We start from the raw sequence: 22,100 nt of genomic DNA, 5'->3' as shown, positions 1-22,100 counted from the left end.
AAAAACATAAAATAAACTCACCATTCATGAAAAGGCCATCATACTATGCCATGCAAAATTTTGAAGTCCGATAAAAAAGAATCACACATGTCAATCTTTGGCAAGTTGAGAGTTGAACATTGGCCTGCATAGGTCAATAGGTTTCATGTATTTTACTACTTTTGTAGCCCAAGAAATTTATACCAAGATTACGCAGCTCATTGCTCTCATAGTAAACTCTTATACTAGATTCATTCGTATATCCGTATGCACACACTAAATTCTCTCATATTGCATTGTCACCGTTACCCATGTTTGCCATCAATGTTCGACGATGACCATGTCCCACCGTCCACAATTAGCTCATGCTTCCTCTAACTTGCCCGCCCTTCCTCATCTTGACAACATTCCCCACCTTACCATCCACCCTTCCTATCGACTTTTCTTTTGCCACCCGCCTGGTAGCCCCTTATTCCTTCATCTCATTACATTTAGTTGTCCACCATAATCATTTATCTACTACATAGATTCTGTTTTCTTTAACTCTACACTTACAACCCTGAATCCCTAATCGCATAACCGCTCCGACAATATCACAAATATGTCTGTAATAAGATCTTACTCGTTTTACTTGGATTTAGCGAGATTTATAGACTCGCTAGCATCAAATTGGAACCTTGAAACTCACGCTCAAACAAGTTTGTATGTCTTAATACGTAATTTAAGGGGGTGTTTGGGAGACAGCATCATCGGATGTTTGACACTAATTAGGAGTATTAAATATAGTTTAATTACAAAACTAATTGCACAACCTCTAGGCTAAATTGCAAGATGAATCTATTAAGCCTAATTAGTCCAGGATTTGACAATGTGGTGCTACAGTAACCATTCGCTAATGATGGATTAATTAGGTTTAATAGATTCGTCTCGTGATTTAGCCTAGAGGTTCTGCTATTAGTTTTGTAATTAGCCCATATTTAATCCTCCTAATTAGCATCCGAATATAACAGGACCAAACGCTTCCTAAATTTACATGATCTCGATGTATTCGTATGTCATCCAGGCCAGCAAAACCACTTAGACCGTCCGTCGCATTCTTGTTGTTTTAGTCCAGTTCAGCAAGAACAGCCGTCACCACTCACCAGCAAGATCCACAGTCGTCAGCACACTCCCCACTCCCCAGCGTACTCGCCCCCCACTACTCTTCCTCCTCCAACCTCCATCCCTCCCCTCTCGGTGGCAGCGTCTACGCAGCCAGCACGCCCGCACGCCCGCACGCCGTGGGCATAAAGCCCTCGCCTCGCGCGCACCCACAAGCCCTTGTCGTTTCCATCGCTCCAAATTCAACGCCGCCCCACGTCGACGACGCGGCACCCGCCACCACCTCCCAGGGGCCCGTCCGTGGGCCATCAACTCCGTTTCCGCTTCCGCCCCTCAAATCCTCGCATCGCCGATCGAGGGGGGACGCGCATTGCCCGGCATTTCGCCGATTCGCCTCCGGTTCCGCCAAGGCATCGCCGCCTGATCAGCTCCCGGCGGCGCCCGTGGAGCGGGGGGGGTGGAGGGGGAGCGCCGGAGCGGGCCACATGACGTGCGCGCGCGCCGAGGACGCCGTCTCGCCCGCCGACGACGACGTGGCGGCCGCCTCGGTGTGAGTGGGATTCGCTTCGCTCTCTGATGTGCTTGTTGTTTCGTTGCTCGTGCTGAATCTTTCTTGGGTTATGCGAATGCCATGATTTCTGTTTGTTCCAGAGGCGGCGGCGGCGGCCGGAGGTCGGGCGGCTCGGCTCGAGCGCTGCAGCGCTCGGCGCATCTGACAACGGGGGAATGCGACTCGCCGGCGCCGGCGGCCAGCTGCTCCGGGGTAAGCTCTCAGTTGACTTGCTTCCTCCCCTTTTGGCACAGCGTTTACCCCGCACAGAAATCACAAGGGTACCGAAATCACGATTTTTGTTTGGATTCGGTACGACATTGTTGAGAAAAAGGTTAAAATGTTTATTTCTTTCGGTGGACAAAAGCGAAAATCTAACGGCGAATGGAGCAAAGTTTGTGTCCTTTTGCGGGTGCCGTGGTGCGGAGGGCACTGTCCGGTGTCCGCTTCGGCCATGCTCTGTGCTCCCCCTGCACAGTCTCATGGGGGGGACCCGGATGAACTGTCCTCTTACCTCCCTTGTCTCTACTTTCCATTAATTACCTCAGCCTGTTTAGTCAACCAACTATCTTGTTGCTTATTGGTTATTGGATTGGTTTCTTCTGAATCGAATTAATGGCCCCGTGATTGTTTTTGGTTTACTCCATTGTAGGATGGTATAGGTAAGAGCAATGGTAGTGGGAAGGGAGAAGATAGCCACAGGATGCGGCAGTACAGGTCGCAGCTTGAGCAGGAAGTGGGTTATCCTCTTGAGCTCTGTGATTTTTTTCTCTCGCTATACTGTAATGGTGTCTCGATATGTGATTTACTAACCCTGTGAAAACTGCACAGGTCAAGAAATTGCAGAGGCAGCTTGAAGAAGAGGTTGATCTGCATGTGGCGTTGGCAGATGCTGTTACGCAAAATGCTGTGCCTGTATTGAAGTCCTCTGTGAAGCTTCCACACAAGGTGCATGGTTCGCATAACTCTGATGATTAATGTGACATGTTCTCTTGTGTTTATTCATTGTCATCTCCTAGCCAGTTAATGCATTAAGTAACCGTGCTTGTCTAACCTTTCACTCTACAGGCACAGGAGCTACTAACTAACATTGCTTCCTTAGAGAGTACCGTTTCAAAGCTTGAAAAAGAGTTAAATGATCTGTACTACCAACTTTGTCATGAAAGGAATGAAAGGCTACTTGCTGAAAACAATCAAGGATGCTTGCCATCTACATCCTCAGATGATCACCAGTCATTGTCAACTTGCACGTGTACATGGGAAGAAGTAAGTACCATCTGAGTAAATATTTCAGTGTGCCTTCTTTCTGGTATGGGAATTATTGACAGTTTCTTGATCACCAATCTTAGCACATATCATCGTTGAGAGACTTGAAGTTTGGAGGATCTGAGTCAATGAGGTCAACGCGACAGGACTTATTCCCCGAGCTTGACGATGACCAGGATATGGGAGAAGATCCTGAAGGGCAACAGATAGTTTCTTTAAACAGGCTGCTAGAAAAGCACCGAGATTCTTCTTTGAATAGACTTCTTGAAAAGCACCGGGATGAAGAGGTCTCTTTCATGCCTATTTCTATAGTTTTAAGAACTAACTTTGTAACATAGCAGAGCATCAAGGATTTATTTTCTTCCTGCAGATGCAAGAATCTTTCTCCATGGAAAAAGAAGGCACGGAAGATGAGAAGCTTGATGTTCTATCCTTTGAACAGTCCATTCTAAAGATAACTAGCATGAAAGGAGGGAATCTTTGGAACAATCCAAATGAGCTCTCTGAGGAGATGGTCCGCTGCATGAGAAACATTTTCCTACGTTTGTCTGAATCGTCGAAGATATGGCCAAAGGCATCTTCTGATTGTTCATCTTCCTCAGCAGAGCGTCTATCAGGCTCTACACTAGCATCTTTCTCAGATTCATCCATAATACCATCAATGCTACGGAGTCCTTCAGTTGATTCGAACCACAATGACGAGACAATGAAGGAAGTCAGAAACTTTGATCCGTATAAAGTTAATGGAAAGGAAACCCGAAGAGATATTGGAAACTATCGTTCAGCAGCTGAAGTATCTTGGATGTCTGTTGGAAAGGATCAACTTGAATATGCATCTGAAGCTCTGAAGATGTTCAGGTTTGCTGCTGCAACCTTGGCTAAACCTTATGAGTCCAATAGATGTATCACATGTTTAGAAACCATACAATTAGTAATGCATATATTCAAAATTATTAGAATACGATGTAGACTTTTTAAAAATTTTGTTAACCTTGTAATGTGCTAAAGGAATATATAAACAGTTGAACCAGTGTGTTTGGATTGGGGGAAAAACAGGATGCTCTATGAACTCTTTTGCTTGCAGTAAAGGAATTAGGTTTCAAATTTGTTCGACATGCGATTATTTTTCTCTCATTTGAGCCTTCAAAGATTTCCAGTCTGCAAGCAATTTGCTAGAATCTGAATGCTTTAGTGAACAAACTTTTCCATTTGAGCCTTTAAAGATTTGCAGTCAGTATGCAATTTGCTAGTATCTGAATGCTTTAGTGAACATACTTTTCCATCTCCATTTTGGCATGGCTCTTGTGGTTCATGTTCCAGTTTGACACACCCCCCCTCTCCTTTTTTTTTTTGAAAACTTCCCGTTCGAACCCTGGATCTTAACTTCTTAAGAAGTGCCTGTGAAAGTTAACAGACGTTAGCGGGTGTTTGGATGAGGACACTCTTGGAATTGAGAGATTTCAATCCAAATCGTCCCTATTAAAACAGGAACTTATGAATAGTGAATCCCCTACATGGAGAAACATTCTCTTACCCCTCTTTTCCAGTTTTACATGGTGTGGATGATCCTGTGGTCCTGCCCTACAATGTAGATTCTAGACCATGTGTTAGTTTGTTATTTTGAATGCGGGTGATATTTTAAGCACACTCTTTTTCTCTCTCAATGTTTTGCAGATTTCTTGTAGAACAGTTGTCAAAGGTTAACCCTAGCTCCATGAATCGTGATCAGCGGCTAGCCTTTTGGATTAACTTATACAATGCTTTGATAATGCATGTAAGTATGACTTGTTAATTAAGATGCTGGTTTTGCAGACAAGGATTATATTTCTGTTTATAATTTGAACTCGTTTCAATTCATTGCATCTGTTCCTCATTTTCTTTCATTAGTATCATGTTCTCACTCAATTGCTTACTCTGACATTTCTTTATTGGAATCCATCAGGCGTATTTAGCATATGGAGTTCCTCGAAATGACATCAAGCTTTTTTCTCTAATGCAAAAGGTTTTGGCCAGTATATCTTCTGCTGTTAGTCTAAGATCGTACATCAGAGTGTTAACCATGTGAATTGTGCAGGCCTGTTACACGGTTGGTGGCCAGTCCATCAGTGCAGCAGAAATAGAGTTTGTGATTCTAAAGATGAAGACCCCAGTGCATCGGCCCCAACTTGTATAACTCGTTTCTCCATCCTAGTCTTCGCCTTTTGGCTTTATTATACTGTCTCTTAGTGTTATCTCTCTCTTTTTCAGTCTTTGATGTTGGCTCTGAATAAGTTCAAGATTACCGAGGATCACAAGAAGTACTCAATCGATGAATTTGAACCCCTTGTCTTGTTTGGACTTAGCTGTGGAATGTTCTCTTCCCCTGCTGTAAGTGTGCCGGCTAATTGTATTCCTGTTAGGATGTGCACATGGTTCAGCAAATGCTGCACTTAATAAGTTGTTGGAGAAACTAGTGCCACGCTTGTCCTATATTGTGCTAATCCTTGTCCTAGCCAGACATGCCATGCATCAGATTTCTTGTCTGATTTATCGTCGATTGAATTATATGGTTATAAGAACTCAAAAATCACTTTCTTCTCTATATTTGCATTGCTGAGTCGCTCTGTTGTCGTACAGGTACGGATTTTCTCCGCCGCAAATGTCAGGCTGGAGCTCCAGGAATCTTTGAGAGACTATATTCAGGCGACTGTTAGTACGAATGACCGAGGGAAACTGCTGGTCCCAAAGTTAGTACAGAGCTACGCCAAGGGAGCTGTTGAAGACTCTCTGCTTGCAGACTGGATCTGCCATCACCTTGCACCTGATCAAGCAGCAGTCATCCGTGATTCTTCTTCGCAGAGGAAGCAGCGGCTTCTTGGAGTGCGAAGTTTCACTGTTCTCGCGTTTGACTCGAAGTTCCGGTACCTCTTCTTGCCTGACAGCAGTGGCTCCCACTCCCAGAAGCTAGAAACAAAACAATCTTACAAACTTCCGGAGCCGTGTTCAGAATAGATAATAAAAGCTCAGTTGGTATATTGGGGTCACAAACCATTCTTTTGCACAGTGGAACATGGGGCTGGCGGTTGTACATGATGTAAATTTTGAGGAAGGAAAGTAAAACATGCTTCAAGCTTATAACATCCGATGTGTTTGCGGAATCAGATTCTCTCTGCAGAGTCCGTGACAGTTTGAGGTTGTATTGGGTTTTGTTGTGTTCAGTTGTCTTTCATACTGAAGATGACACTTCCTTTTGTTCTTTATTTTTCTACATACCTTTTGTTTTCTCCTCTTTGTAAAGCTCCTTGTCTTGGTAAGTTGATTTGTAACTTTTGCGCAAATAAAGGTGGGCATACAGTTCGGTATATGTTCGTTTTCACCGCAAAAGCTTTACCGTACCTTCTCTGCCACACAGCGCTACTTCTAGAATGGAGTAAGCAGTCTGCATGTAGTGGTTGGCGATGTTTGCTGCTTATGTCAACAGCTATCCTTCCTTTTAATGCATGCACTCGAAAGGGATTTGCCTCCCTCCATATGAAACTTAATAATGTTGACAAAAATAATATGTCCGAACTCTTATGTGAACCTGTACACTTTTGATAAAATTTCAATTGTTTGTGTATTTCTTGTTTAGTAAACATGTAACGTTTTATGTGTAGTAATTTCTTATTTAATGAAAAATTTTGAGTAAAAAACACGTTCTTATACTGAGAATCCATCATCCTCAGAAGTCAGAACTCACAGGTGTTAAACCTGCAATATTCTATTCAAAATTTTCCTTTTGAATTTGTTAGCTATTTTAAATTTTTTATATCGTGAGCGTGACCTTTTCTGGGCCAAGGAGGCTAAAGTTTCTCAATTTCGTAAACCAACACTTCATCTAGAGGCCTCTTACGAGCCCACCTCTTGGCCCATATGCAAATCTTTCAACGCGGCTGCTCTGCAGAATGGGCCTTTTATAGGCCAGATGGCCGGCCCATACTTGCTTTAACGGTTTCACCCCCTTCTTCTCTCTTCTATTTTTACCCGAAGACGAATTTCCTCACCGGCGAACGGCGGCGCTGCCGTTCCTACGCGGGTAAGTTTGCCACCGTTCTTTCCATCTGCTCGCTGATTGCGATGCGCGCGCGGTATTGTGCTTGAGGCTACATTTTCCTATACGCCCCACTGCGTCAGTGGTTTGGATACTTAGAGAGTCTACGAGCTGATAGGGTTCTTGGTTCAGCATAGGAGCAGGACTCGAATTCGAATCCGAGGTTGCAGCTTCAGGATAGCGCAGCAGGACTACTTGGGGATTGGATCTTCACGTTCGGATCCTGTGAAAGATTTGCATTTGGTGTCGGTGGGTGAGTGTCTAGTTTTCTTCGGCTCATATTTCTATTCTAGGAGCACTGCCTGTTTTGGCCACTGGCTTGTGTAGTACATTGCTGCTTAATGTTGTTAATATGTTTTCTAGGTTTGACTGACCAAGTCCTCTTACCTGAAACTGAAATTCATGAGAACAAGCTGAAGAGGAATCTTCAATTCACGAGAACATTGAATAGGAACAGAACGTTGCCCATAATCTCTGTGTTTTTTCGTAGTTCATGTTAAAGGAAAAGATGATTTTTTATTCCCTAACAACTGTGTGGAAAGTACATCAATAGAATTGTAAAACAGGGGGAGAGAGAGGATAAGCAAACTAATTAATTAATTCAGAGTTTGATACCCTAATCATGAATGACACTCTTGGTTGAAGGGTCACCATCACAAAAGTTTAGCTTGTTTCTTATGACTCTTCATGGTCCATAGTTCATGATAGGGGAAAAAGGAGACGAATTACAAATGTTTAGCAGCCTGTTAAGCTGTACAAAAAGAAGTAACGTAATCAGTCAGCAGGTCACTCAAATTATAATTTATTATGTAGGTTATTACTCTATGGTGACTGAATTTTGCATCCTCAGGTTGGCATCTATGCTGTCCAGGCAATAGACTACTTCCCATATTGTTGGCCTCATGCTAGGATTATGGTTGACACACTGGCAAGCGACTTCAAGCATCTTCAACATCTGCCCTTCATACCCTGTGCCCTGGAGTGCTGGATCCAGGACTTCAATCTGCTTTCCCTCGGATCTCATCTCACGTACCCACTGGACGAGTTCTTTGGACTTGTATGAGATTGGAACAGGCCGCTGGCCTGTGAGAAGCTCAAGCAACACTACTCCAAAACTGTACATATCACCTCTAAGAGTAGCCACCCAACCTTGACAATATTCAGGAGGAATATAACCGAGAGTGCCAATCAACTCAGTTGTGATATGAGTTTTGTTGGGAAGGATCAATCTGGATAGCCCAAAATCTGCAACATAGGGTTTGAATTCTTTGTCTAGCAGGATGTTACTGGACTTGATGTCACGGTGCACAATGCGAGGCTTGCAGACATCATGGATGTATGAGAGACCCCGGCTTGCTCCTTGCGCGATCTTTAGCCTCATTGGCCAGCCAAGAAATGGGCTGGCGTCATCATCCCTGTTGTGAAGGCAGTCATCCAGGCTGCCATTCTCCATATAAGAATATATGAGGAACCTTGAGTTTTCCTGAATGCAGTAGCCCCAGAGTGGCACGAGATTGTCATGCTGCGCCATGGAGAGAGCCTCAACCTCTGCACTGAATTCCCTATCCATCAGGCACATATCACTATTGAGCTTCTTGATCGCAACCTTGGATCCATTGGGTAGCTCAGCCTTGTACACCAGCCCATAACCTCCACAGCCTATGATATTCTCCTTGTCAAAGTTATTTGTAGCCTTCACGAGATCAATGAATGTGAGGTTATTTTGTTCTCCCTTGCGTTGTGGGACCATCACCAATGATTGCTCTGAAATGAAGTTGGATGGCAGTGCTTCTATGGCATCCTTGTTGTTGCTCCTATTTCTGGTCGTGAAACTTGTTCTCCTGAACAAGAAAAGGAGGCAGACTAGCAAGAACAGGATGAAAATACCTCCAAAACCTACACCAAGTGCAAGGACAAGGATGGCTTTTTTGTTGTGTCGTTTCTTGGAGACCCATGGTGTTTTAGATGAACCACAATGATCAGAAAGCATGGGACCACACAGTTTCGGGTTGCCATCAAAGCTTGAATTTAGAAAAGTGCTAAGCTGGCCCACAGTTGGAATAGTCCCTTCTAGGTCATTATTTGAAACATTGAATTGAGACAGGAAGTTTAGGTCGTTCAGTGCAGCTGGAATTGTACCAGTGAGATTATTACTTGACAAGTCAAGCACCTGCAGCTTTGTGATGTTGCAAATCGCTTCTGGGATCTCTCCAGATAATTTGTTGAAGCTCAAATTAAGTGAAAGGAGCCCTTTCAGCTGACCAATCTTGTTGGGGATCTCACCAGTGAAGTTATTATTGCCTAGTTTCAGCACTTTAGGAAAAGCGCTAGGCATGCGGTATTGAAGCGATTGAGGTGTATAAAGTGGATAAACAGGCAGCTCAAAGACCTCTGGGCCAACCTTGTCTGTTTTTAGCATTGGCATCTCCATTAGAGCTGTTGGAAGTTCCCCTGTAAGGCTGTTGTTTGATAGGTCTATATAGAACAGGGAGTTCAGGTTACTTATCCAGTCAGGTATTGATCCGGTCAGTTGATTGTTAAATAAAAATAACATCTCTAAATCTGTGAGCTTTGATAACCAAGGAGGTACTTTTCCAGACAAAGAACAGTCATTGATAGAAAAAACCTGAAGATTCTCAAAACCATCAATTCTTTCATCCTGTGGCATGATCTCATGCTTGAAGTTGAGTCCAATTAGCAAGGTGGTCAGGTTCTTGCAACTCCCAAGGATCTGAAATGCGCTTGTGATATTTGTAAGAGAGATGTCAACAAGTGATAGGAATGAGAGGAACTTCAAATTGCCGATTTTTTCTGACAACTGACCGTGGAAACTATTGAAGGATAGTCGCAGTGCAGTTAGGTTGTTGCATGAGTAGATGCTTTCTGGAATCGCGCCACTGAATTTGTTCCCCATAAGATCTATGGTTTTTAGATTGGGAAGTTTGGAGAAGTTGACCTTGGTGAGTTCTCCCCTTAAATTGTTGCTCTTGAGGTCGATGGTTATGAGATTCGTGCAGTTGGTCAGAGTTGATGGGAGCTCCCCGGACATGTTGTTGTTGCCCAAATGGATCTGTTCCAATCTCTTAAGCTCACCTATAGAATCTGGGATATCGCCACTGAACCTGTTCCGTTCAAGATTAAGGGTGACTAGATTTTTGAGCTTGCTGATGTTGCCGAGTGATCCTTCCAACTGATTATTTGGAAAAGAGAGGTGTTCCAACAAGGCAATATTTAGAAGGTCACCCGGAAAAGTTCCATTGAGGTTGTTGTGCCCGACACTAAGAGATGTTAGGTTGGAACAATTACTGAGCCCTGCAGGGATACTTCCACTAATTTGGTTATAGCTGAGTTCAAGCACAACAAAGGATTGTGAACTCACACAGAAGGTAGTTGGTATCTGCCCGGTAAAGCTGTTGTTGCTGACATTGAGCACGACCAGACTCTTCATCGCCTCCCATGTGCTGGATGGAAATTGCCCTAAAAACAAGTTGCTTGAGATGTTCAGTACCTTGAGAGGCCGGCGAGGGGTTGAAGATGGCAGCTCTTGCAGGCCTCCATTGAGTTGGTTGAAGCTGACGTCAAGGACGATGATGCTACTGGACGACACCAATTCCAGCGGTAGGGAACCGGACAGCAAATTGTAGGATAGGTTAAGCCGCAAGAGGCCGGTGAGATTGCCGAGGAATGGTGAGATGAACCCCTGAAGGCTCCTAGAAGCCAAGAAGACATCGGTGACCATCCTGTCTGGGCTGCAGCTGATCCCATCCCATATGCAACAATCTGTGCCATTCTGCCATGACTTGGTGAGGCCACCGTCCTGTGAGAGCCCTGCGAGGAAGTGGAGGAGGGAGTTGCTCTCCTGCTCGTTGCAAGAACTTATTGGAGAGGTGAAGAAGAGCAGCAGCACAAGAGCAAGGCCAAGAAAAGTTTCGGGAAATTTGTTGCTGTATATCATGTGTGAGAAATGGAGAGTCCACATGATGTTCTTTCTCAAGAAATCAACATGGAAGCATAGGCGTGAGTTGTGTCCTTAGAGTTTATAATGGTAAATGGGTTCAGATGAAGAAAGAGCACGGAGAGCAAACAGGAGCAGCTGCTGTCATCATTTAACCGTTTTGTTTGACCTTTCAGAATTTATTCAACAACAAAAATTTGGTCAAGGATTGGCTGCTTCAGGCACATCCTTGTTGTGAATTGGGATTTGACATTTGCTACAGCACTTTCTAAGTTCACACCATGGTGATAGTGTACATTGGTACGGCTGATTTCCATGTGAGAAACGGTAATACTCATCCATGATTCGTTCCTATTAAAAATGTTACAACGTGTCTTGATTTACTCCATTTAACATCACTTCTCTTACCAGTTTCACTAAACAAACCTGCTTTACAGACAGAATTTGAACGGAGGAGGCACAATTCTGAAGGACGAATTTCACAGATTACCACAATATAATTCAAAGCATCCATTGATGTAGCGATTGGCATGGTTGGAGAAGGGCAAGTGGATTGCAGGAAGATTCTTGCTGAATGCTGACCGAAGCTTTTAGTTTCTAGCCAACTACATAATTCAAGGTCCAAGGCTGTGGTTGACGCACGTGTTTACAAAACTGCAATTTTCCGTTGCGTCGACACACTGCAGACAACGACTTGCATGATAGCAAGTGATCTTCAGAGTACAAGTGTACGTCGGACTCAACTAGTGATTGCAGGCCGGCTTGTGTTTTGGACTCGGTAAATATCTCCGGAACATACATTTTCTTTCTTTCTTTTGTAAAGCTCCTTTTATTGTGGCCAATTGAATTTGTAAGTCTTGTGCAATTACGGTGGACATATAAAGATCCTTTTCACTCCAAATCTTCAATGTGTCTGCTCTGATAGAATGGTTTGGGCAGTCTGCAAAAATTACTTGTGATGTCAACAGCTCTTCTACCTCTTAATGCGTGCTGCGTGCAGTACCAGGTCGAAAGGTACTTGCCTCCCTCAGTCCCTCCATGGCTCCACCACAACTACATAATTTTTTGGATTGTTTGGATTGCTAAATCACACTCTGAGCATATTTACTCCTCCCACACTCGAATTTTGCCGGTCACCATTCTTGGCCATGAGAGCTTCTTCCTCAACTCCGGTAGGGGTTCGGGGTTAGGGCTCGGGTTGGGTTCAGGGTGGGGTTACCTATCACCTGCGGGCGTAGAGGGAGCTTCGGGTGGCTTGATGGCCGGCGGTGGTGGTGGTGGTGGTTGAGATGGCGGCGGAGCGGAGGCGGCGAGGCGCTGCCTGAGCCGGACGGTGGAGGATCCCCGGTTGGGTGGTGGAGGCGGCGGGAGCGTTGGGCTTCAATTTTTTAGCGTTAGCGGCGGTGGGGGTGAGACGCGCCTCGCGAGTCTGCGCTACGGGATAAGGTTTCACGTGGGGGAAGAGATAAGGGATGGAAGGCTTCATCACGGCCATCCGTTTTGGGTCCTGTGGTAAAAAAAATCGAGTGCTAAGAGGCTCTCCAACACTTGAGTATTCCATAGATAGCCTTTTTTCCCTACATGATGGAGATTGCTAAAAATTTCAAAGGAAAAGGTCTATAGTCCCCTCAAGTATAGTGAAATTTCGAATACCCTCTAAACTATTTATTGGTTCAATTTACCCTCTAAACTATATCATTAGGTTCAATTTATCTCTTAATATGATTTATATTTTTTATTTTCTCCATGTGCAAGTGGAATCTCAGGCAATTCATGATATAAGGGAGAGGGATTACAAAAACGTGGCCGGTTAAGCTGTGAAAAAAGAACTACCACGATCAGTTAGTGGAAGTAGTTCTTGTGAAAACCATACATCTACTCTGTACTAAAGTAAAATTATAATGTACTTTACTCTATGTTGACTGAATTTTGTATCCTCAGGTTGGTGTCTATGCTGTCCAGGCAAGAAACTACTTCCTGTATAGTTGGCCTCATGGAAGGATTACGGTTGACACACTGGCAAGCAGTTTCAAGCATCTTCAGCATTTGCTCCTCGTACCCTGTGCCCCGGAGTGCTGGATCCAGAACTTCAATCTGCTTTCCTTTGGATCTCATCTCCCATACCCACTGGACGAGTTCTTTTGACACAAATGAGATTGGAACAGGCCGCTGGCCTGTGAGCAGTTCAAGCAGTACTACCCCAAAACTGTACATATCACCTCTCAAAGTAGCCACCCACCCTTGGCCATACTCAGGGGGGACGTAACCGAGTGTACCAACCAACTCGGTCGTGACATGAGTTTTGTTGGGAAGGATCAATCTAGATAGCCCAAAATCTGCAACATAGGCTTTGAATTCTTTGTCCAGTAGGATATTGCTGGATTTGATGTCACGGTGAACAATGTGAGGCTTGCAGACATTATGGATATAGGACAGACCCTGGCTTGCTCCTTGCGCGATCTTTAGCCTCATTGGCCAGCCAAGAAATGAGCTGGCGCCATCATCCCTGTTGTGAAGCCAATCATCCAGGCTGCCATTCTCCATGTAGGAATATATGAGGAACCTTGAATTTCCCTGGATGGAGTAACCCCAGAGTGGCACAAGATTGTCATGCTGCGCCATGGATAGTGCATGAACTTCTGCAGTGAATTCTCTATCCATTAGGAACATTTCACTACTTAGCTTCTTGATGGCGACCTTGGAGCCATCAGGTAGAAAAGCCTTGTAGACTAGCCCATACCCTCCACAGCCTATGATATTCTCTTTGTCAAAGTTATTCGTAGCCTTCACAAGATCAGTGAATGTGATCTTATCCTTTTCTCCCTTGCCTGGAACCATTACCAAGGATTGTTCCAATCTGAAGCTGGATGGTATTTCTTCTATCATATCCTTGCTGTTACTCCTGTGTCTAGTCATGAAACTAGTACTCCTGAAGAAAATGATGAAACAAGATACCAAGAATAGGATAGCGATCCCTCCAAAAAATACACCAATTGCAAGTGCAAAGATGGCTGTCTTTTTGCGTTGTTTCTTTGAGGTCGATGGTGCTTCAGCTGAACTGCAATGGTTTACAAGCATAGGACCACATAATTTCAGGTTGCCATCAAAGCTAGAATTTGTAAAAGTGCTAAGCTGGCCTCCAGTTGGAATTGTCCCTTCTAGGTCATTATTAGAAACATTGAATCGAGACAGGAAATGTAGATCATTCAGTGCAGCTGGAATTGTACCAGTGATATCATTGCTTGACAAGTCGAGCACCTGCAGGTTTGTGATGTTGCAAATCGCTTCTGGGATCTCTCCTGATAATTTGTTGAAGCTCAAATTCAGTGAAAGGAGCACCTTCAACTGACCAATCTCTGCGGGGATCACACCAGTGAAATTATTAGCAGCCAGATTCAGTAGTTTAGGAATAGCACTGGGCATGCGATATTGAAGTGCTGGAGCTGCATAAATAGGGAGCTCAAATATCTTTGGGGCTACATTATCAGTCTTTAGCATCGGCATCTCCATCAAGGCTGTTGGAATTTCCCCTGTAAGGCTGTTGTTTGATATGTCTAAACAGAAGAGGGACTTTAGGTTATTCATCCAGTCAGGTATTAGCCCGGTTAGCTTATTACTATGTAAGTCTAACACCTCCAAATTTGTGAGCTTGGATAACCAAGGAGGCACTCTTCCAAGCAAAGAACACTCATACATAGAAAGAACCTGAAGATTCTCAAAACCATCAATTCTGTCATCCTGTGGCATGATCTCATGCTTGAAGTTGAGTCCAATTAGCAAGGTGGTCAGGTTATTGCAACTCCTAAGGATCTGAAATGCACTTGTGATATTTGTAAGAGAGATGTCAACAAGTGATAGGAATGAGAGGAACTTCAAATTGCCGATTTTTTCTGACAACTGACCGTGGAAACTATTGAAGGATAGTCGCAGTGCAGTTAGGTTGTTGCATGAGTAGATGCTTTCTGGAATCGCGCCACTGAATTTGTTCCCCATAAGATCTATGGTTTTTAGATTGGGAAGGTTGGAGAAATTGACCTTGGTGAGTTGTCCGCTGAAACTGTTGCTGTTGAGGTCGATAGTTATGATCTTTGTGCAGTTGCTCAGAGTTGATGGGATTTCCCCAGACATCTGGTTATGATCCAAACTAATCTCCTGCAGTCTCTTGAGTTCACCTATAGAATCTGGGATATTGCCATCAAAAAAATTCCCTCCAAGATTAAGGGTGACCAGATTTTTGAGCTTGCTGATGTTGTTGAGTGATCCTTGCAACTGGTTATTTGGAAAAGAGAGGTGTTCCAATGAGGTAATATCCAAGAGGCCATCTGGAAGAGTCCCGTTGAGGTTGTTGTGTCCAGCACTTAGATATTTTAAATTGGAGCAATCACCAAGCTCTGGAGGTATACTTCCACTTATTTGGTTGTAGCTGAGTTCAAGCAGAGTAAAGGATGGTGCATTGACACAGAGTGTTGTTGGTACCTGCCCGGTAAAGCTGTTATTGCTTACATTAAGGGCAACCAGACTCTTCATCACTTCCCATGTAGTGGACGGAATCTGCCCTGAAAACAAGTTGCTTGAGATGTTCAGTACCTTGAGAGGCCGGGCAGGGGTTGAAGATGGCAGCTCTTGCAGATTTCCATTGAGTTGGTTGAAGCTGACATCAAGGACGATGATACTGTTGGACGACACCAATTCGAGTGGTAGGCCGCCAGACAGCAAATTGTAGGATAAATTGAGGCGCAATAGGCCAGTGAGATTGCCAAGGAACGGTGAGATGAATCCCTGAAGGCTCCTAGAACTCAAGAAGACATCAGTGACCGTCCTGTCTGGACTGCAGGTGATCCCTTCCCAAGTGCAGCAGTCTGTGCCATTCTTCCATGTCAAGGTGAGATTTCCACCCTGCGATAGCCCACCAAGGAACTGAAGGAGTGAGTTGCGCTCCTGCTCAGTGCAAGCGCTTGTGGGAGAGGCCAAGAAGAGGAGCAGAACAAGAGCAAGGCTAAGGAAAGTTGTGGGAAATCTGTTGCTGTATTTCATGTGTGAGAAATGGAGTGCCCGCATGGCTTCTCTCCAGAAATCACTATGGAATGAGAGGCATAAATTGTGTCTTGAGAGTAGGGGCCAGACAGGGTCTGATCTAGAAAGAGCACGAGGACAAACAGGACAAGCTGCTGCCTCCGTTTTGTTTGATCCTTTCGGCCTTTCCGGTCCTAGTTGCCAAAAGAAAAACTGGGTCAAGGGTTAGCTGCTACAGCGTTTTCTCAGTCCACACCACGATGTTTTGTCTGAGCCACCTGCTACAGTATATTTGGTAAGCCTGACAACCATGCGTGAAACAGTTCAATGATACGTGTAACAATCATCCACTATCATTTTTCTTTGCAAATTGTTACAGCCTGCATTATTTTACTTCATCTGACATCACTTCACCATTTAATTCAGACAAAATTTGAGCCAAGGATGTGCTCCCTCTGACGACCAGGAAAAGGCATGATTTCTCAGGAAAGAACTAACACCACAGATTTGCAAGTCTTGAATTGGTGACGACGATGCAAAGCATCCATTAAGAAAGGACGAGTGAAATTCAAAGCAGCCATCGATGCCGCGATCGACTCAGGCTGCAGAAGGGCAAGTGGTGTACAAGAAGATTGCGGATTAATGGAGGAATGGTCGCTGAGTGCTCTTTGCTTCTTCCTGACCCGAGGCGTTTACTTTCTTGCCGTTGCCATGGTGCAGGAGCGGCTGGGGCTGTCTGGCTGATGTATGCGTCTGCAAATTGCAATTTTCCTTTCTCCCTGTCCCAGTGGTTTATTGTGGACATTGGACAAGGACCTGTTGCTAGGAGCAGAGGCGTGTAAACTACAGTATGAGGGAACCAGCTGATGTTTTAGACTAGGCCAACAGCTCGGAAGAAAAAAATATTGCATGGATTTGTTTTTTGGCGGCTATGTTTTTGTCATTATGGATGGTTTTTGTTTGGAAGCTGATGGAATAACTGATACTGTACCTTTTTATTTTGTTCTTGTTTCTGTTGCTATCGCCTTTCGGTGCTAGTGGCTGATATTCTCCGAAATTTGCTGAGCTGGCATTTCCCTTTTGTTTATCTATGTATCATTTATTTACTTTGCACTTGCAGTTCCGGGACCAATCAGAAAATGATTTCTGCGAAATTAAAGAATGACCCTAAGTCCCTAACGATGGTTCCATATTAGGGGCAACTAAAAATTGGAGAAACTTCAAAGATATCGAGTCCTGTGAGAAGAAATTTACCCTTTAGACAGGCCTAAATTCTTGTAGAATTTTCTATCAAGGGACTTTTGCAAATATATTTCAAAGGAATTTTATAGGAAAACTGAAAAAGGAGAGAAAAAGCGGTGAAAGGAAAAATGGTAACAGCGGAAACCCTTTATTATAACCTGGGCTAAGCGGGCCTACTTCTCGTCTATGTTCTGGGCCCAATGGTGCCGGACCATGAGCCCATGATGTACTGGGCTCTCTCCAACCCGTCCTCTCCGCTAAAAAAAGGAAAAAGAAAAAAGAAAACTCCTGGCCGGAGCCGGCGACGGCGAACGGCGGCGCCGTGGTCTCTCCGCCGAGCACCCGGCCGCAGCTGCAAGGGTCAGTCTGGTCTCCGCAGCTTATCCGTTCACTACTTGAACCAGTATCCATGTGTGTTCTTAGCTTCGTAGTTCGTACTACTGAATTTGTTCGCCCATCTCTTCTCCATTTTCTAGTTGCGGATTAGTTCTCCTAGAATTCCTGAAGGGTTAGCTCGAATCGAACTCCCATGCGGGCATTGAGTTTTAAGCATAAAACCCAACACAGATGTGGTCCCTGCAGAAATGCGGCAGAAAAGGGCTATATTAGAACTTGGGAGCTAGCTTCAGATTTTAGTGCCTCTATCGATGCCGTCTGTTTTCTGTAAAGAAAAATCTATGTTGACGTAGCTGGCTAGTCCTTGTTTTCCTTCCCTTTTCACTATCTGTTGCATGATATTTACATATGATTATACTGGTGATATAGCTGTCTTTTCCTCATTTTAATGACTTGTGTTGAGATAGCATTAGCACAGCAGTTTTATGTGATTGGGCATTTGGCCATGCAATTAACTCCTGAGAGTATGTCAGGTCTCACTCTTCAAGCCAATTCTTCTTTGCCATGGTTTTCCCAACATATCATGCTGCCATGGTCTTCTTTGTTTCTCATGCTACAGAATAATTTGGGGAAATGAAAAAAAGGCAATCAATGAATTACAGAAAATTTGCCTAAAATAACAATATGTCAGAAACTGTACAAAAATAACGGACTACAAGTGTATCATGTTTAACTGCGTTCTATCCTAACTGTATTTTGCATCTGCAGGTTGGGGTCAATACTGTCGAGGCAGGAGATCACTTCCTGTATGGTCGGCCTCATGCATGCATTGTAGTCGACACACTTGCAAGCAATTTCAAGGACCTTCAGCATTTGCTTGTCATGCCCCATGCCTCGTAGATCTGGATCGAGGACCTCGATCTGCTTTCCTTCTGATGTCATCTCCTGCACCCACTTCACAAGTTCTTTCGATGAAGTCAAGGCCGTAACAGGCCGTCTTCCTGTGAGCAGCTCAAGCAGGACAACTCCAAAACTGTACATATCGCCTCTCAATGTTGCAACCCACCCTTGCCCATACTCAGGTGGGATGTAGCCGAGAGTGCCAACTAGCTCAGTTGTGACATGAGTTTTGTTGGCATGGACTAATCTTGAGAGCCCAAAATCTGCAACATAAGCCTTGAATTCTTTGTCAAGTAGGATGTTACTGGACTTTATGTCACGGTGGACGATGTGAGGCTTGCAGACATCATGGATATAAGAAAGGCCTCGGCTTGCTCCATGTGCAATTTTGAGCCGCATTGGCCAATCAAGAATTGAGCTGGCATCGTCGTCTCTGTTGTGAAGCCAATCATCCAGGCTGCCATTCTCCATATAGGAATATATGAGGAGCCTTGAATCTCCCTGTATGCAGTAACCCCACAGTGGCACAAGATTCTCATGCTGTGCCATGGAGAGCGCTTCAACCTCTGCTGTGAATTCCCTCTCCATTGGGCACATTTCACCATTAAGCTTCTTGATGGCCAACTTGGTCCCATCAGGTAAAGTAGCCTTGTAGACTAGCCCACAGCCTCCACAGCCAACAATGTTTTCCTGGTGGAAGTTATTTGTGGCCTTCACAATGTCAGCAAATTTGATCTTGTTTTTTTCACCTTTTCCTCTTGGCACTATTACTAAAGACTGTTCTGAATCAGACATCTGTGAAGTTGCTTCTAAATCTTCATTGTTGGAGGCCTTGATTTTGATTATCAAACTTCTACCCTTGAACGAGGTGAGGAGATATACCAGAAGCAAAAGAAGAACAACTCCAAAGAACGAACCAAATGCAATCCCAAAAATGGCTTTCCTGCTAGGTTGCTTTGTCGAGATTGTTGGTGCTTCTGCTGGGCCACAACTGCGAAGGAGGATAGGACCGCATAACTTTGGATTCCCTTCAAAGCTGTTATTCGAGAATGTACTAAGTTGGCCTCCATTAGGAATAGGCCCTTCCAGGTTATTATAAGAAATATTCAATGCAGAGAGAAAGTGCAGGTTGTTCAATGCTGATGGGATTGCACCTGTGAGATGGTTGCTAGACAAGTCTAGCACTTGCAGATTTGTTAAGTTGCAGAGTTGCACTGGTATTTCTCCTGACAAGCTGTTGGAGCTGAAATTGAGTACACTGAGTGATTTCAACTGACCGATCTCTTTGGGGATCTTGCCAGTGAAGTTATTGTAACCAAGTTTCAGCAATTTTGGGAGAGCACTGGTTATCCGGTACTGGAGTGATGGATTTTTATAAACAGGTAGCTCAAATACCCTTGGATCCAAATGGGTTGCAGTCTTTTCTGTTGTTAGCATTGGCATCTCCATTAAGGCTGTTGGAATTTCCCCTGTGAGCTTGTTACTTGATATGTCTAGATGGAAAAGTGAATTTAAGCTTTTGATCCAGGCAGGTATTGGTCCACTGAGTTGATTCGTGTGCAAAAGCAGCACCTGTAGTTTTTTGAGTTTTGATAGCCAAAGAGGTATTTTTCCAGACAATGAGCAATTAGATATCGAAAGAACCTGAAGATTCTGAAAACCATCAATTGTTTCATCTTCTGGCATGGCCTCACCCTTGAAGTTGGTCCCAATAAGTAGTGAGGTGAGATTCCTACATTTCTTTAGGATCTGAAGCGTATTTGTGATATTTGTAAAATTGTTGGAAACAAGTGACAGGAAAACAAGATCCTTCAAATTGCCTATTCTTGGTGAAAGCTGCCCATGTAAGTTGTTGTTAGATAGCCGCAAAGCAATCAGTTTGCTACATGAATAGATGCTTTCTGGAATTGTGCCAATGAAGTTGTTGTACAGAAGATCTAATGTTCTTAGATTGCGCAGGTTGAAGAAGTTGACCTTATGCAGCTCTCCGCTGAAGTTGTTGCCCTTGAGGTCAATAGTTATGAGATTTGTGCAATTACCCAGAGTTGATGGCAGCTCCCCATACATGTTGTTGTGGTTCAAATGGAGCTCCTCTATTCTCTTGAGCTCACCTATTGAGTCTGGGATCTTTCCATTTAGCCTATTACCTCCAAGATCAAGATGAACCAGATTTCTGAAGTTGACAATTTGTCCACTATCAAGTATTCCCTCCAAACCGTTGTTGGGAAAAGAGAGGTACTCTAGTGATGTAGCATTGAAGAGTTCATCTGGAAGTGGCCCACTGAGGGCATTGTGACCAGCCTTGAGCACTTTGAGCATGGAGCAATTACCAAGCCCAGGAGAAATGTGGCCACTGAGTTGGTTATAACAGAGTGCAATCACAGCTAAGGCTGGCGAGCTTCTGCAGAGATGGCTGGGTATCTGCCCAGTAAAGCTGTTGTTGCTGGCATTGAGTGCAACCAGCCTGTTCATCACCTCCCATGTAGTTGATGGAAACTGCCCTGTAAATAAGTTGGTCGAGATGTTCAATACCTGCAGAGGTCGGCTAGGGGTCGACGATGGCAGTTCATGCACTTCTCCATTGAGACGGTTGAAGCTGACGTCGAGGACAATGATGCTGTTGGACGACATCAGTTCTGACGGCATTCCACCGGACAGCAAGTTGTGGGACAGGTTGAGGCGCAGCAGGCCCCTGAGCATGCCCAGGGATGCTGAGATTTGCCCTTCAAGGGCCTTCGATGTCACGGAGACATCAGTGACGGTCCCATCTGTGCCACAGGCAACCCCTTCCCATGTGCAGCAATCCGTGCCGTTCTTCCATGACAAACCAAGTCCGCCATCCTGCGAGAGCCCAGCGAGGAACTGGAGGAGGGAGCTCCTCTCCTGCTCGGAGCAGGAGCTTGCTGGTGGGAGAAAGGCGGCAAGGAAAAGCGCAACTGCAAGGCCTAAGAAAGGAACGGGAAATCCATTGCTGAACTTCTTGTATGAGGAATGGAGCTTCTCCTGCATGGCTTCCTGATGAAAGAAACCAGCATGAAAACAGATGCTTGAACCTGATGCTGACCAGATAGACAATGGTCCAATCAGGAAAGAGCGCGAGGAGGAAGAAGAGGAAGGGGACAGTAAGCAGCCCCCAGTTTGATTCTACCTGCTTATCTATTGCAGCCGTAGGAAAAGAAAATTGGGTCAAGTACTGCATGGCTGCTGCGGGCACACATCCACACCATTTTTCGGCACATTTTCCACAGCAGGTAGCAGCTTCCTAGCTCGTTCACACGGTCAGACCTTCACGTTTGGGTTGAACCAGCCTGGTATAATAAACCATGAAAAAGTCCAACCCTTTTGCGCAAACAAATGGCTGCTTTGGTACCCACCCACCCATTGATTTTGTGATTATTGAGTCGTTAGATGCTACATTACTTTAGATAATGATTGCGATTTCATATCATCACCTGTGTTATTATCTTTATTATTTCAGTCTCTACTTATTGCAGCTACTAATCTTCAGTGCTAATGTGGCCACATTTTGGGCCCCCCAAGGCTGATACTTTCTTTTCTGGTTCTCATTTTCTCTCATCGATTGTTTTGCTGACTAAAATGTGGTGTGCATGGAGCCATGAATCCATTTAATTATTTCTCCCCCTGTGAGGACCTGGTTACACATTGTTCTCCTTGGATTGACATCAGGT

At 44.4% G+C, this 22,100-nt stretch overlaps 3 protein-coding genes and 1 long non-coding RNA gene across 4 annotated transcripts; 2 read left to right on the top strand and 2 right to left on the bottom strand.

The window, feature by feature from the left end:
• Positions 1-1,126: 1,126 nt before the first annotated feature.
• LOC117840507 (uncharacterized) lies at positions 1,127-6,237 on the top strand. Its single transcript, XM_034721022.2, has 12 exons — positions 1,127-1,630; positions 1,732-1,843; positions 2,283-2,366; positions 2,462-2,578; positions 2,699-2,896; positions 2,980-3,183; positions 3,267-3,754; positions 4,571-4,670; positions 4,839-4,898; positions 4,971-5,063; positions 5,144-5,263; positions 5,513-6,237. Exons 1-12 carry the CDS (start codon positions 1,566-1,568, stop codon positions 5,885-5,887), a joined length of 2,016 nt encoding a protein of 671 aa, XP_034576913.1. The 5' UTR covers positions 1,127-1,565; the 3' UTR covers positions 5,888-6,237.
• A 638-nt stretch (positions 6,238-6,875) lies between these two features.
• On the top strand, positions 6,876-7,952 carry LOC117843210 (uncharacterized). Its single transcript, XR_004637681.2, has 3 exons — positions 6,876-6,950; positions 7,098-7,218; positions 7,816-7,952. It is a non-coding gene; the product is annotated as an uncharacterized lncRNA (long non-coding RNA).
• Positions 7,135-15,978, bottom strand: LOC117842994 (tyrosine-sulfated glycopeptide receptor 1). Its single transcript, XM_034723574.2, has 2 exons — positions 14,552-15,978; positions 7,135-10,840 (listed from the first exon to the last, which is right to left on the bottom strand). Exons 1-2 carry the CDS (start codon positions 15,976-15,978, stop codon positions 7,783-7,785), a joined length of 4,485 nt encoding a protein of 1,494 aa, XP_034579465.1. The 3' UTR covers positions 7,135-7,782.
• Positions 15,979-18,047: 2,069 nt separating this feature from the next.
• On the bottom strand, positions 18,048-21,677 carry LOC117842906 (tyrosine-sulfated glycopeptide receptor 1). The gene has a single exon (XM_034723463.2). The coding sequence runs from the start codon at positions 21,418-21,420 to the stop codon at positions 18,241-18,243; it is 3,180 nt and encodes a 1,059-aa protein (XP_034579354.2). The 5' UTR covers positions 21,421-21,677; the 3' UTR covers positions 18,048-18,240.
• Between the last annotated feature and the right edge of the window lie 423 nt (positions 21,678-22,100).

Source organism: Setaria viridis, chromosome 1 (genome assembly GCF_005286985.2).
Source record: "Setaria viridis chromosome 1, Setaria_viridis_v4.0, whole genome shotgun sequence".
NCBI classification, from domain to species: domain Eukaryota; kingdom Viridiplantae; phylum Streptophyta; class Magnoliopsida; order Poales; family Poaceae; genus Setaria; species Setaria viridis.
This window is presented reverse-complemented; position numbering and strand designations above follow the sequence as displayed.